Genomic DNA, 14,335 nt, shown 5'->3' on the forward strand with positions numbered 1-14,335 from the left:
CCCTCAAATGGATCTTTACAAGATGTTCGTCATGCATGCTGCATGCATGCTTTGAATTATGTGAGTAAAGTATTTATTTGGATGTTAAAGTTTTATTCTGAGTGAATTTGAGGCTGTCCTCCGTGGCTAACGGCTAATGCTACACTGTTGGAGAGATTTATAAAGCTTTTCAATGAAGTTGTGTTTATAAATTCCTGATACAGACTGCAAGTGTTTAAAAATGAAAATAGCGACGGCTCTTGTCTCCGTGAATACAGTAAGAAACGATGGTAACTTTAACCTCATTTAACAGTACATTAGCAACATGCTAACGAAACTCCAGTTTAGAAAGACAATTTACAAATATCAGTAAAAATATCATGCTATCATGGATTTCCTGCACACGCCTGTCAGTTATTATTGCTCCATCTGCCATTTTTCGCTCCCCAAGTTGTTCTTGCTTACCTAGTCTGATGATTCGGCTGTGTGCAGCTCCAGACGTTAACTGGCTGCCCTTGTCTAATGCCTTTTATAATGTTGGGAAAGCCTATGTTCAGAAATGCTTTCTGGCATTCGCTTGATGCAAATATTGGGGCGTACACCCCGACTGTTACATAACAGTCGGTGTTATGTTGAGATTTGCCTGTTCTTCGGAGGTCTTTTAAACAAATGAGATTTATATAAGAAGGAGGAAACAATGGGGTTTGAGACTCAATGTATGTCTTTTCCATGTACTGAACTCTTGTTATTTAACTATGCCAAGGTAAATTCAATTTTTGAATCAAGGGCACCTTTAATTAACCAATGACAAGAGGTATATATATATACAGCAGACTTACCTCTGTTCATTTGACTGTTTATCAGCATCCCTCCTCCACCCCATCTCCTCACTTCTAGTTCTACCTATTCTTACAACAACCCGGGGGAGTACTCTGGGATCGGGCCAAAATTCCGAACCCGGAGCCCTTCCCCACGGACAGCATGCTAAATATGCATAACTTTACTCTATTTAATTATATGTAAACGTGAAACTGTGTATAGTGAAGCTTAGTTACTAAGAGATATATGCTAGAACTTTTCAGTTTCTAAGCTATTTTATTGATAAATCATAGAACAGTGTTGACAATAATGATTCTGTATGCGCGCAATCTATCTGCACACTACTGTAGCCACGCATTTTAGAATAGCGACTAACTTACCTGTACAATAGATTGTTTAAAACGTGCATTCACCCGATGAATATTGAGCATCCAGATGGTATAATCAAACATATCTTGTGAAGTGCTCTCAGAGTATGCATTTATTTGTCATTAATTTAATTTAATTTAGCATAAAGGTGGACTTCAAAGATTTCTTATCCTGTTGTGCCATGACCAGCGACTATGCTATGATGCTTTAAGCATGACTTTGATGAGTATTAAAGTCGACTAGTCGATTAGTCGGTGCAACCCCAAGTGTAGAGATGATAAAATTGACCTAGTAAGAACTCTAGTGTGACAGAGTAAGTGCTGAGCGACAACTTTTATTGCTCAGATAAAATATAGTATAATTTTCTTCATTCTGTTGGTAGGCAGTGAAATCAGACACAGGGCCTGGAGAAAACTTGCGGAATTCACTCTGGCACACAGGTGACTCAACTAACCAGGTGAAACTCTTGTGGAAAGATTCCAGGAATGTTGGCTGGAAAGACAAGACTTCTTACCGCTGGTTCCTGCAGCACAGACCCCAAGAAGGCTATATTAGGTATAGTCAGATTCATCTGCAAAGCCTCCTGTTGTTTATTCGCAATATTGTCCTATGCATGTTCAGATAAATACTCTGCATATCTTGGATGCAGGGTTCGGTTCTATGAAGGTCAGCAGATGGTGGCAGACACAGGAATTATTATTGACACAACCATGAGAGGAGGCAGACTGGGAGTTTTCTGCTTTTCCCAGGAGAACATCATCTGGGCCAATTTGCGCTACAGATGCAACGGTCAGTTCTTGTGATAAAATATATTAGCATATATTAGAAAATAATTAAACAAGTATACACTCACTCAAAGGGCTTACTGTCAGGCCTACAGATAATCTGAAATCCCAACATTCACTAAGTTATACAGATCCTTAACCACTTGCTTGCTCATTTGAAAATACTTAAACCTACCAACAGGAGTATAGTACTGCCAGCTGTTTAACATATTTTACTATTTTTAAAGTTATCATGAAATAATAATAATATTAACAATAAAAATCTATTTTTATTTATATACATTCCAGTCTTTTTTAGAATGATTCATTGAAGCATGCACTCTAAAAAATGCTGGGTTAAAAACAACCCAAGTTGGGCTGAAAATGGACAAACCCAGCGATTGGGTTGTTTTAACCCAGCGGTTGGGTTAAATGTTTGCCCAACCTGCTGGGTAGTTTTATTTAAACCAACTATTGTTTAAAAATTGCTATATGGCTAGCTTAAAATGAACCCAAAATAGTTGGGAAATTAAAAACCAGATGCAATTAGAGGCAACAATAATAGACAAAAGGTGAATGTTTATTAATAAGCTTTAATATTTTATTAATATAATTTAATAGTTTATTAATATACATTTATTAATAAGCAATTTAATAAATGTTTATTGTTTAATAATTATTCATTGAACATTAATAAATGTTCATTTCCAACATACTTTGGGTTAATTTTAATTAAGCAATACAGTAATTTTTAAACAATAGTTGAGTTAAATAAAACTACCCAGCAGGTTGGGCAAACATTTAACCCAACCGCTGGGTTTGTCCATTTTCAACCCAACTTGGGTTGTTTTTAACCCAGCATTTTTTAGAGTGTGTTATTTCAAATTTATGACAGAAAGTAATTCATAATTTCACAATAATTCCTCTTTGGGTGACCACTTTTCATGATCCATTTACAAATGGACTATCGATGAATATCCTTTCACTTGGAAAACTTTAAATACATTCTGCAAAATCCAGCAGATATTTTTTTTCTTGGAAAAAAAAAAAGGAAAAAGGTGCAGACTCATTCATTTTCCCCTTATTATTAAGGTTTTATATGTTTTTTTATGAGTATACAAAATTCACAGTCTCTGAAGAGAGAATTATTAAATCAACTGTTGTATTTTTTTTTTTTTTTTTTTTTTTTTGCAGATACAATCCCAGAGGACTTTGAGACATTCAGAACCCAGCAAATCCAGCTTTTTTAAACCAAAACTCAACAGCAGAGTTCTTTTTTTACAAGGTTAATGTGTGTTTTGAGTTGTATATTTCTGTCATGTGTGTCATATTTTATACTCCATTTTTTTTTTTTTTTTTTTTACTTTATGAACAACAGTAGACAAGCCTTCCTCACAACCCCAAATGATAGACAGATACATTGATGACTCCGATTAGCACTGAGGTCACAAACAAGAATTTAAATATATATATATCTATATATATATATATATATGTATTTTAAAAACACGTACAGAAATACAGGTTACAAAATATAAATTATATAACAAGAAGGCTCTGATATATGTAGCTGAGACATCATGCACATCCATATTTAGCTTTTTTTTTTTTTCTTTCCGAGAAAGGAAAAGGACCAGCAAAAACGACAAAGACGAAATCAGTTCCTTCTACAATCAGTTACCACAAATAGGAGACAAAGATGATCACACCAGCACAGCGACTATAGAAATGGGCATCTGGATAGATCCAACCCAATGAAAGCTCTAGACAACCACAAATTATATGTCCTAATATACCGTTAATTCCAATAAAGAGCAAGCACTGTTTATGCTCACAAATTGTAAGATCACAAGATTTGATGTGCATTCTGTAATCTAAAACTCTCATGAGTGGCTTGTTTACAGTGTCTTTTAATACTTCTTATCCTGCCTTAAGTGAAATGGCAGTTGACGAAATAAAAAATATATCATCTTTACAGAAAGAAATCAATATAGATGGCACTTAGTTTATGCTAATGTTATGAAAGGGGAAGGGTTGTTATACTGGTTAGCGCTATCCTATGGGTCACTATCATTATGTTTATCAAGAAGTACATCCCATCTAGTCAACTAAGTCCTTATTAGTCTTAATGGTATGGACATGGTAATCATGGTAACTAACTGCTCAGCAGTTCTATTAAGGCTTAAAGGGGAATTTACGCTAAAGGGGGTTTGCTCTCACACAAATAATCAGGACACAAATGAACAAGTCCAACATACACATAAGTGCTGTTAGCTAAAACTGCTCCAATAAAATGCCCCAAACAGGCAGTCTGGCTGCATGCTGCATCAACAACAGCTTATTTGAGCAATAAACACATGCAGTCTGCCCACATCTCCTAATGTTTAACATGGTAAAGCAACAAACAGACTGAGCCCTTTTTTTGGTTTGCATTGGGAAGTCACATATACGCTTCCAGAATTGTTTTCCCTCTGAATTATCAGTGCAATACAGAGAACACCTTCACAATAAACTGGGGGAAAATGCATGTACAGGGTTGAACAGTCAGCATTCTCAGAAGTTAAAACAGTCCAAGTTTCATGAGCAAAGCCATGGCTGAAGCGCCGAGGAGCAACAGCCAGAAGATTTTGAAGAAATGCACATACATCAGTATGAAAGCTGCCATATCTTCCAGACTTCTGACAGGATTTCAAACGGAAACTCAAGATACAAGGGCTGAGCAAATCGACAGGGAGTGGGAATGACCCAAATGAGGATATCAAACATGCTACAACTGTGATGAACAGAAAAATGCTACTGTGACCCATCCCCCCAAAAAAGGCAACATAACAGATCAGAAAACAATAGTGCTTTGGTCAAGCATTGCCAAGCATGTCATTTTGGTGTAATGCACTATCATAACATGGAGCCCCATAAATACATTCTGTTTCTAAACATGATCATAGACATGGTTATCAGTGATAAACCAGTAAAATGACACCACTAGCATTAACTAATACATGCACTGTGTCTCTGGGGTCTATATCGTTTTATGTGCAGTGAATCTTTTCATTGGAATCAGCCAAGCTAATGAAGACCTCGTTCTCTATAGGTATTTTCTCGTTTTGACATGCAGTCACCATATTCTTGTGATAAGCTTTATGTACACTATTTTCAGGAAAAAAGTGTCTGAGACAAACACGTTTTACATGGTAAACGTAAAAACAAAAGAAGAAATATTTTGAATGGCACAGTTTGAGGAATAAAAAAACTTAAGTGAGTATTGCAGTTATTTTTTGTTATGTCTAATAAACTACAGTTTATCCACCATCTGAGCCAACCCTTACTTCTCAGCCCTTAGTACACAATTCATATTCAAATGAAAATATTCCAGATTGTTAGTTGATTAACAGTTTTAGTTTGCATAGGAATCACAAATGGGATTTGCACAGTTTTAAGAGTTATTTCCTTGAAGGATCAAAATGTATCTGGCCAAAAAGGACTAAACTTCACCAGGTAATTTATCCACAGTAGCATAAAATTTATGTTTTTAGACTGACAAATTAGATACAGTGGGACCCAAAAGGCTGAAAATGGATAATTTCTATAATGAAATCATACACTCTAAAAAATGCTGGGTTAAAAACAACCCAAGTTGGGTTGAAAATGGACAAACCCAGCGGTTGGGTTAAATGTTTGCCCAACCTGCTGGGTAGTTTTATTTAACTCAACTATTGTTTAAAAATTACTGTATTGCTTAATTAAAATTAACCCAAAGTATGTTGGAAATGAACATTTATTAATGTTCAATGACTAATTATTAAACAATAAACATTTATTAAATTGCTTATTAATAAATGTATATTAATAAACTATTAAATTATATTAATAAAATATTAAAGCTTATTAATAAACATTCACCTTTTGTCTATTATTGTTGCCTCTAATTGCATCTGGTTTTTAATTTCCCAACTATTTTGGGTTCATTTTAAGCTAGCCATATAGCAATTTTTAAACAATAGTTGGTTTAAATAAAACTACCCAGCAGGTTGGGCAAACATTTAACCCAATCGCTGGGTTTGTCCATTTTCAACCCAACTTGGGTTGTTTTTAACCCAGCGTTTTTTAGAGTGTAATCTATATCATCCGCATAACAAATAAATAACAAATCTCTTAGGATTTCTGGTAACACTTTACAATAAGTTTCAATTTGTTAACAGTTAAAATAAACTAACAATGAAAAGTACTTCTAAAGCATTTATTACTTTTAGCTCATGTTAATTTCAGTATATACTAATACATTATTAAAATGTTGTATCTGTTAATATTTAATTCAAATATTTAACATGAGCTGACACGAACTAACAATGAACAGCTGTATTTTTATTAACTTTAACAAAAATTAATAAATACTGTAACAATTGTATTACTCATTGTTAGTTAATGCATTAATAAACATTAACTAATGAGACCTTACTGTAAATTGTTGCCAAATTTCTTAGCAATACAATTGTTATAGTATTTTTTTAATCTTTGTTAAAGGATTAGTCCACTTTTAAATACACTTTTCCTGATAAATTTACTCACCCCCATGTCATCCAAGATGTTCATGTCTTTCTTTCATCAGTCGAAAAGAAATGAAGGTTTTTGATGAAAACATTCCAGGATTATTCTCCTTATAGTGTATTTCAATGGCTACCAACAGATTGAAGGTCCATATTACAGTTTCAATGCAGCTTCAAGGGCTTTAGACCATACCAGATGAGTAATAAGGATCTTATCTAGCGAATCGATCGGTCATTTTCGAAAAAAATACAACCGTTTATGCTTTATAAACAAAATATCGCCTTGAACGTACTTTCCGCTTCCGCATTCTTCATAACGCTTACGCTGAATGTCCTACGCCTTCCCTATTCTACTTACGGAACGAACGCGGCGCCAGTTTCGGTTTTTTCCGTAACTTGAATAGGGAAGGCGTAGGACATTCAGCGTAAGCGTTATGAAGAATGCGGAAGCGGAAAGTACGTTCAAGGCGATATTTTGTTTATAAAGCATAAACGGTTGTATTTTTTTCGAAAATGACCGATCGTTTCGCTAGATGAGACCCTTATTACTCATTTGGTATCGTTTAAAGCCCTTGAAGCCGCACTGAAACTGTAATATGGACCTTCAATCTGTTGGTAGCCATTGAAATACACTATAAGGAGAATAATCCTGGAATGTTTTCATCAAAAACCTTCATTTCTTTTCGACTGACGAAAGAAAGACATGAACATCTTGGATGACATGGGGGTGAGTAAATTTATCAGGAAAAGTATATTTAAAAGTGGACTAATCCTTTAACACTAATTCTTAAAAATACAACTGGTCATTATTAGTTTACGTTAGCTCAGATACAACTTTTAATTCTATTTTTTTTAAATTTATATATATATATATATTTTTTTTTAATTTAACTTTTCTTTGTTTTAGATTTATTTTTAAAATTGTACAACTTTCCAGGTTTGAATGAAAAAAGGGGTGTTTTTTTTTAGACCCCACTGCATATAGAGATCATAACTGTTACTGAATTGTAAATGAGTGATTCCTTAATTCCTTTTTATAGCACAGAGGTTTTCAACCTTGCTCCTGGGGACACACTGTCCTACAAAGTTTATTTCAAACCTGCTTCAGCACACCTGCCTGTGTGTTTTCAAGCGATCCCAAAGAGCTTGATTAGCTGATGCAGGTGTGTTTGATCAGGGTTGGAACTCAACTCTCCCCAGGAGCAGGGTTAAAGACCTCTGCTATAGCACACAGGGCAAAAACCATCACTTGATCAAGCTGCGACAGGGCTCGAACATACATGTGGGAATGAAAAACACAAACTCCCGTAAACAGCACTGAATAAGGAGCATTACTCTCCCCATGTCTGATGAATGACATCATCTTCACACAGAACCTTGAGTTATGTTTGGCAGCACAGGTACAAACTATACAGCATTCAATACTAAACAAAATGGCATTAGTAAAAAAAGAATATTGAGAGGAAAACACTTCAGAGACGATTAGAAAAACACATTGACAGTTAAAAACAGCATTTTGTTCATATAAGGCAAAATCAGGTCCTCTCACAGTGAAGTGTTCAGCAGGTTTCTGCAGCAGCTCTTGGGTCACGTTTACTGACCACTGTTGAAATGTACATTACAGTGATAACAGTAATTGAATCTTCAATTTGAATAAGATATGCAAAACATACAGAAAGTCACGTGACAGTCCACAAAAACACCAAAATATGGGTTATATTTCCATCGAGAGACTGCTGTCCTTTTGCTAGAAAATTTCATGAATTACAGGCAAATATTAAAAAACAAGAATGATAACACCAATCGTGACATCTTGAAATGTTTGGATGTTACATGATGCTAGCAAATTGAAATACGATGGAAGCCATTTTGTAAAAGCAAACTTTATGCCTTCCAGTGTACAATGAGCAACGCTCCCTTCAACTCTCAATACACAATCTGGGGGAGTAGTGCTCCTTACAGAAATATGATATATATATATATATATATATATATATATATATATATATATAAATAAATATGTCGATTTCACACACATAATTACACAAACAGGTAATTCTTCATGGACATATGGCAAAATTATGTAAACATTTTAAAATAGATGCAAATTGGCAATTCACTTAATGTGACGAAAATAATTATACATACTGAAATAAATATGAATTAGTAAACATAACAAAAATGGTGTGAACCATAAAATGAGACCTATATGCCTACGGAATCAAAAAGGATAAACAAAACACAAAATACATCAAGACAAACAGAAAATGCACGTTGGCGACCAACCAAGATAACTGGATGCAAAAAAAACAAACAAACAAAAAACAAAACCTAAAACATGAATACATGAAGAGAGTGGATGGTGGACAGTATTGTGCATTGGAAACAATCCAGTGTGGATACAGCACGTCCACCTCCACACCCCCCAAACCCTTGCTACCACCACCGGCCCCTGGCCATGAGTGGTTTGGCAGCATGCTGTTATGTGGGTGGTTGGGAGGATAGGTCAGCCACTGACCAGATGGTGAACAGAGAGGCCATGCAGCGGAAAGTCTCGCTTAAAATTGCATTCACAGGCTCACAGTCGATCCATGCGGAATGTGTCCTCAGTGGCCGGGTCGGTGAGAACCATGTCCGGGTCGTTGAGCATATGCAGTCCGTCCAGTGTCAAGGGGTCAATCTTCAACTCGTCCAATGGGAATTGAGAGTCTGCATCAAAGCTGACGTCACCAACACTGGCTAATGAGCTGGTGAGGTCTTTGGAGAGACTGGGTGGAGATTCCCCTGTCACTAGTGTGCAACAAATAAAAAATGCCAGTTAGCAACTATTAAACAGGTGTACAGTAACAACAGAGTGACTACAAGCCATTAATTTTTTTAATTTGAGTTGGAGATGACATCATTGTCTTCTGTCTGCCATAAGTCTACATTTAATAAAGTTCTGTTTAGTGATGCACTGAAATTATGGCCAAAAATTAATTGTCAGTTTCGGCTAAAACAGTTTTGAAGGTCCGAAATCTATGACTGAAATGGGTACCGTTAATAATTAGTGTTTCTCCGAAGGCACAATTTGACTGTGTCAGTGACTTTTTTATGCACACAACATTGATAAGCTACAACAGGTAAACATGTCAGCTGCGTGGATGCTAGATCTGGTTTGACAATATCGATTTCTCATTTTTAATCAATCTTTTATTCGATTTTTATGAACCAAGATCTTAGTATATTCTGTTTTCAGTTGATGAGTGAACAAAACTTCACTAAACATTACTTGTACAATAACATGCCTACCATTCTATAATCACAATAAGCTTGTGACTTGTTACTTTTTATATGAAACAAAATCTGAACTTTCAAATTCTGTCAATTTTATAATGAATTCAAACAATAAATATCGTTTTGATGTGCTTTAATGTGGTGTGACAGATTGCTGTATCTTCCTCAGTTCAAGAGGCAGTGCAGAGCGCATGTGAACCGATCATCTCTTCCTCTTTGCTACTAGTTATAGCATGAAATACACATGAATAAACATTAAAAGGTATACGGAAAGAAACAAATGTATCATGCCTTATGTAATCACTGGGGGAAATTCATATTTGTATAGGCCCAGGGCCAGCGCATCCAAGCTGAGAGGGACCTCGGTCAGGAAATACCACAGCGGGCAGTGGGATGATTCTTGGGAAGCGAACAGGGCAAAATTGTGCTTCACCGAAATCGACTCCAGATTAGCTGGACCACCTGGGGATAGAGACTCCACTCTCCCTGGAGTGGCTCTCATCGTGACAGTGCGTTCGCTGCATGTTTGAGTTCCCCTGGGAGGTGAGTGGCCCACAGTGATTGCAGATGAGTTGCAGCATGTGATGTGAGTGTAAACCGCCTTGATGATTCATATATGGTGATGCCACCATGTTGTACATCTGGACCAACACATGCTTGCCCTGGATCAACGTCCGAAATCTCAACAGGGCCAGTAAGTGGTGTAACTGCCGCCAAGGATACCATATGCGCCAGGAGCCTCTGAAATTGTTTCAGTGGGACTGCTGTCTCCCCTGAGTGACTTTAGGCAGTTCAGCATCAATTGAACACGCTTGTTCATGAGATGCACCGTTATAGTGACTGAGTCCAACTCCATACCAAGAAAAGAGATGCTCTGCAGTGGGGACAGCTTGCTCTTTTCCCAGTTGACCTGAAGCGGCAATTGGCTGAGGTGTGAACACAATAAATCTCAAGAGTAAGCTAGAATCAGCCAGTCGTCAGAATAATTGAGGATGCGAGCGCCCACTTGTGGGGCAACGGCAGCCTCTACGACATTCATGAAGACGCAAGGTGACAGGGACAACCTGAAAAGGAGGACTCTGTATCAGTAGGCCTGACCCTCAAAAGCAAAAGGAAGAACATCTCAGGTTATGTATGAAACCATGGTTCCCTGAGAAGGGAACGAAACGCTGCTTTGCCATGATGACACTGGGGAATCACTTCTGCATAAGCTCTCCTGAAGGCGTGTACAACTAGTCCTATTCTGATTGGTGCAATGTCATCCTGTGGCGTGTGCCAGCGGAACACGGAAGCTATAAAGGGAGCAGGCAACATAGCTGTTTCAGCTTCTGATCTGAAACAAGCCGCTCCCAGGCATGCAGGAAGTATGGCAAGGGAACGCAGTGTCTCGTTCCCTTCTTAGGGAACCATGGTTACATGCGTAACCTGAGACATTCCCTTTCGAGGGAACTCGCACTGCATTACCATGACAACACTTTGGGGAACGATATACCCACGTCGCCATGCTGACGGAATGCCTGTCCTGGTGTGAAGCAATTAAAGCACAGCTCAGGACGTGAGCACCTGGGATCCCGGTGTGGCCGGCAGGTCCAGGCTATAGCACTGATGAAGGTGCTGTAGAAGATGCCATACTTCATGTGGAATGAGATTTGAGAGGCAGAGGTAAAGGCAGCCCATGCACCTCATATGCAATAGAAATAGCTTCAACAATCCACCTGCTTATAGTAGGTTTGGTAGCGGGGCAGCCCTAATTGGGGGCCCAAAGCATACCAACAGTTGATCAGATTACTCCACTGAGAGTTTTTCCTCAAGTATACCTCAAGGGCTCTGACAAGGCAGAGTAGCTTCTCACGTTCAGCCAACACCTGAGGAGGATGAAGGCATGAAGGACTATTAACTGAGCCACATAGTGGTAATTTAGGTACATAACCTGGTCTCGGGTGCAAACCCAGAGCAAACTCCAGACAGGAGGGGGCAACTGACAGAGCTTGTAAGTCCCCAACTCTCATGAGGGATGTAATTGCTAGTAGAAACGCCATCTTAGGAGTGATACATTTGTCAGATGCCGTGTACAACGGCTCACAGGGTTCCAGGGAAAACCCTTCCAGAACTGCCATCAGGTCCCAGATTGGAATCCTGACTTGAGGCGTAGGCCTCATCCTCAGGGTTCCATGTAGGAAACGAGTTATAAGATGGTGTCTCCTCATAGATGCACCATCTAAAGGTGTGTGGAAGGCAGATATTGCTGCCACGTACCCCTTTAGTATGGATGGTGAAAGGCCAGCAGAAAAGCGGTCTTGGAGGAACCCAGCACTGTAGCCACCAGGCAGTTGACTGGGTCAAATAGACACCTCCTACACCAGTGGTCTCAAACTCAATTCCTGGAGGGCCACAGCTCTGCATAGTTTTGCTCCAACGCTAATCAAACACACCTGATCCACCTAATCGAGGTCTTCAGGATTACTTGAAACTTACAAGCGGGTGTGAGTTGGAGCTGGTTGGAGCTAAACTGTGCAGAGCTGTGGCCCTCCAGGAATTGAGTTTGAGACCAGTGTCCTACACCATATAGTAAATACTCTGCATTTCAGAGTTTCCTCGTGGAGGGAGCTCTAGAATTGAGTATGGTCTCTACTACCTCAGCAGAGAGACCTGCATTTAGGAACTGATCCCCCTCAGGGGCCAGATCCACAGTTTCCACATCTCCAGCCGAGGGTGAAATATCAAGCCGTATGTGGAGTATATGTGGAGGCCATCCAGGAGGGCTACCAGGTCTGAAAACCAAACTCAGGCCGGCCGGAACAAGGCTACCAACAGCAGACAGACCCCGTCCTGGTAAACTCTTTCTAGAACTCCTGGGAGCAGAGCGATCTGGGGGAAATGCGTATAGCCGAAGCCTCGGCCACATCTGAACCATGGCGTCCAGTCCAAAAGGAGCCGGATGAGAGAGGGAGAGCTACGGTTGGCAACAAGACGTCTCTAGCTACGTAAAACCCATCAACCCGAGGTGGAGTCTTTATTCCCCAGGTCTCAGCCCCTGCCTTGACAGGATGCTTGCTCCCACACTCAGGGATAAAGAAGTGCTCTCAGCGAGAGCAACTTCCCCTGAGACCACATGAGGATCTGGTGCGTCAGTCTGGATTGAGGACGCAAACGCAGATCCCCCCAGTGGTTATATACGAGACCATTGACATATTCTCTGTTCGTATGAGAACATAATGGCCTCTGAGGTCTGGGAGAAATGCCCTAATAAATATATAATAATAATAACAATAACAATAATAATAATTTGCACTGTTTGATGTGATATGAGATAAGAGATCATTAGATTTAATCACCATTGGTAGCGTAATTTATTGTAGTGCTTTTTTTCTCAGTTGGTCAGAACAAAAGTGGCAGATTTTGTTACTTTCTTGTTCAGATGACATTTTCTGGTGAAAATTCTTATTTTGGTTATACTTCCAAGACTACAATCTGTGACTTCGAAGTACAGTATCAACCGGTGCGGTGACTGACAGCCACACATTCTTCTCAAAACATTAGACTCATCCACGCTGAGGAGCCATGCAGATGCACAAATAATATAATTCCGCAAATAACTGCAATGGCAGGTTTCAAACAGAGATGGCGACAAAGAGGCAAAACTTACGGACTGCAGCTTTAAGTACTGACACTATACAGATGGATGCTACTGACCATTGCATCACAATTTCTTCTGTTTTCTGAGTATCTGATGCCATTAGTATTAAAAATAAAAATAGTGACCTCAAGTAATAAATTCACTGTATGTGTGAACGGGGCATAAGTCTTGTTACATTCATTCTTGCACAGCCAGACTTTTGCCTAACTTTGCATTGTATTCTTGCCAAAAATAAAATAATAAAAAACATGCCTGACATATACAGTAAAAAAAAAAAACAATCACAGCTTTTGTTTTTAAATGTCATTCAGCGCTGGGTATAACTGAAACTGAATCTTGTAAACACAACTTTCTATCCAGATGGATTAACAGAAACCCATTTATTTGCATGTTGTTACTCTTTAAAATATTCATGAAATCAAAATATTCATATTCTTCAAATCAAGTCCCACCCTACATTTCTTGTTTAATGTCCTGTTTTACTTAATATCCTGTTTTACAAACAAAATACAGATTACAGATATAAAATGGGTTGTAAACAGAGTTTTAATGATGACTTTATGCAAACATTCTGTTCTCCGCAAAACCTGTGCTTGTACCAAATAGGTAAAGAGCCTTAATGCTTTTATTGTACCTATGTGACATTTCTTCAAAATACATTTGCATAAATACATTCTTGTTAAACTGAAAGATACAATACCTGTGAGAATGATGTTGGGAATGTTGCCATGGCTACTGTAGCTCAGCTGCTGTGCCTCCTGCTGACTGTTGTGGCTCCCAGTTAAACCCATCATGGCTGCATGTGTGTAGTTCAGCGTTGAACAGTGACTGGAGTCGCCCGGATTCTCCATCATGTTCATGTTGAACTGTTCCAGCTACACGATCAACATTCGAAAGTTTTTAACTCATTTGAACAATCAATAAAATAACTTGTAATACAGCAGCAA

General features: G+C 38.4%; 2 protein-coding genes across 3 annotated transcripts in view; one reads left to right on the top strand and one right to left on the bottom strand.

The window, feature by feature from the left end:
• Positions 1-3,780, top strand: part of LOC125256702 (cartilage oligomeric matrix protein) — a 34,512-nt gene extending 30,732 nt beyond the window's left edge. For both annotated transcript variants that reach the window (XM_048172900.1, XM_048172899.1), the window contains exons 18-20: positions 1,550-1,722; positions 1,817-1,956; positions 3,126-3,780. In XM_048172900.1, the coding sequence (XP_048028857.1) occupies positions 1,550-1,722; positions 1,817-1,956; positions 3,126-3,181 (369 nt within the window). In that variant the 3' untranslated portion in view covers positions 3,182-3,780. The remainder of the gene's footprint in view (positions 1-1,549; positions 1,723-1,816; positions 1,957-3,125) is intronic.
• A 3,426-nt stretch (positions 3,781-7,206) lies between these two features.
• Positions 7,207-14,335, bottom strand: part of crtc1b (CREB regulated transcription coactivator 1b) — a 38,079-nt gene continuing 30,950 nt past the window's right edge. Inside the window, 2 exon segments of the mRNA XM_048173077.1 lie at positions 7,207-9,265; positions 14,089-14,263. Coding sequence (XP_048029034.1) covers positions 9,054-9,265; positions 14,089-14,263 — 387 coding nt within the window. The 3' untranslated portion in view covers positions 7,207-9,053.

The sequence above is a fragment of the Megalobrama amblycephala genome, linkage group LG21 (assembly GCF_018812025.1).
Source record: "Megalobrama amblycephala isolate DHTTF-2021 linkage group LG21, ASM1881202v1, whole genome shotgun sequence".
Classification (NCBI taxonomy): domain Eukaryota; kingdom Metazoa; phylum Chordata; class Actinopteri; order Cypriniformes; family Xenocyprididae; genus Megalobrama; species Megalobrama amblycephala.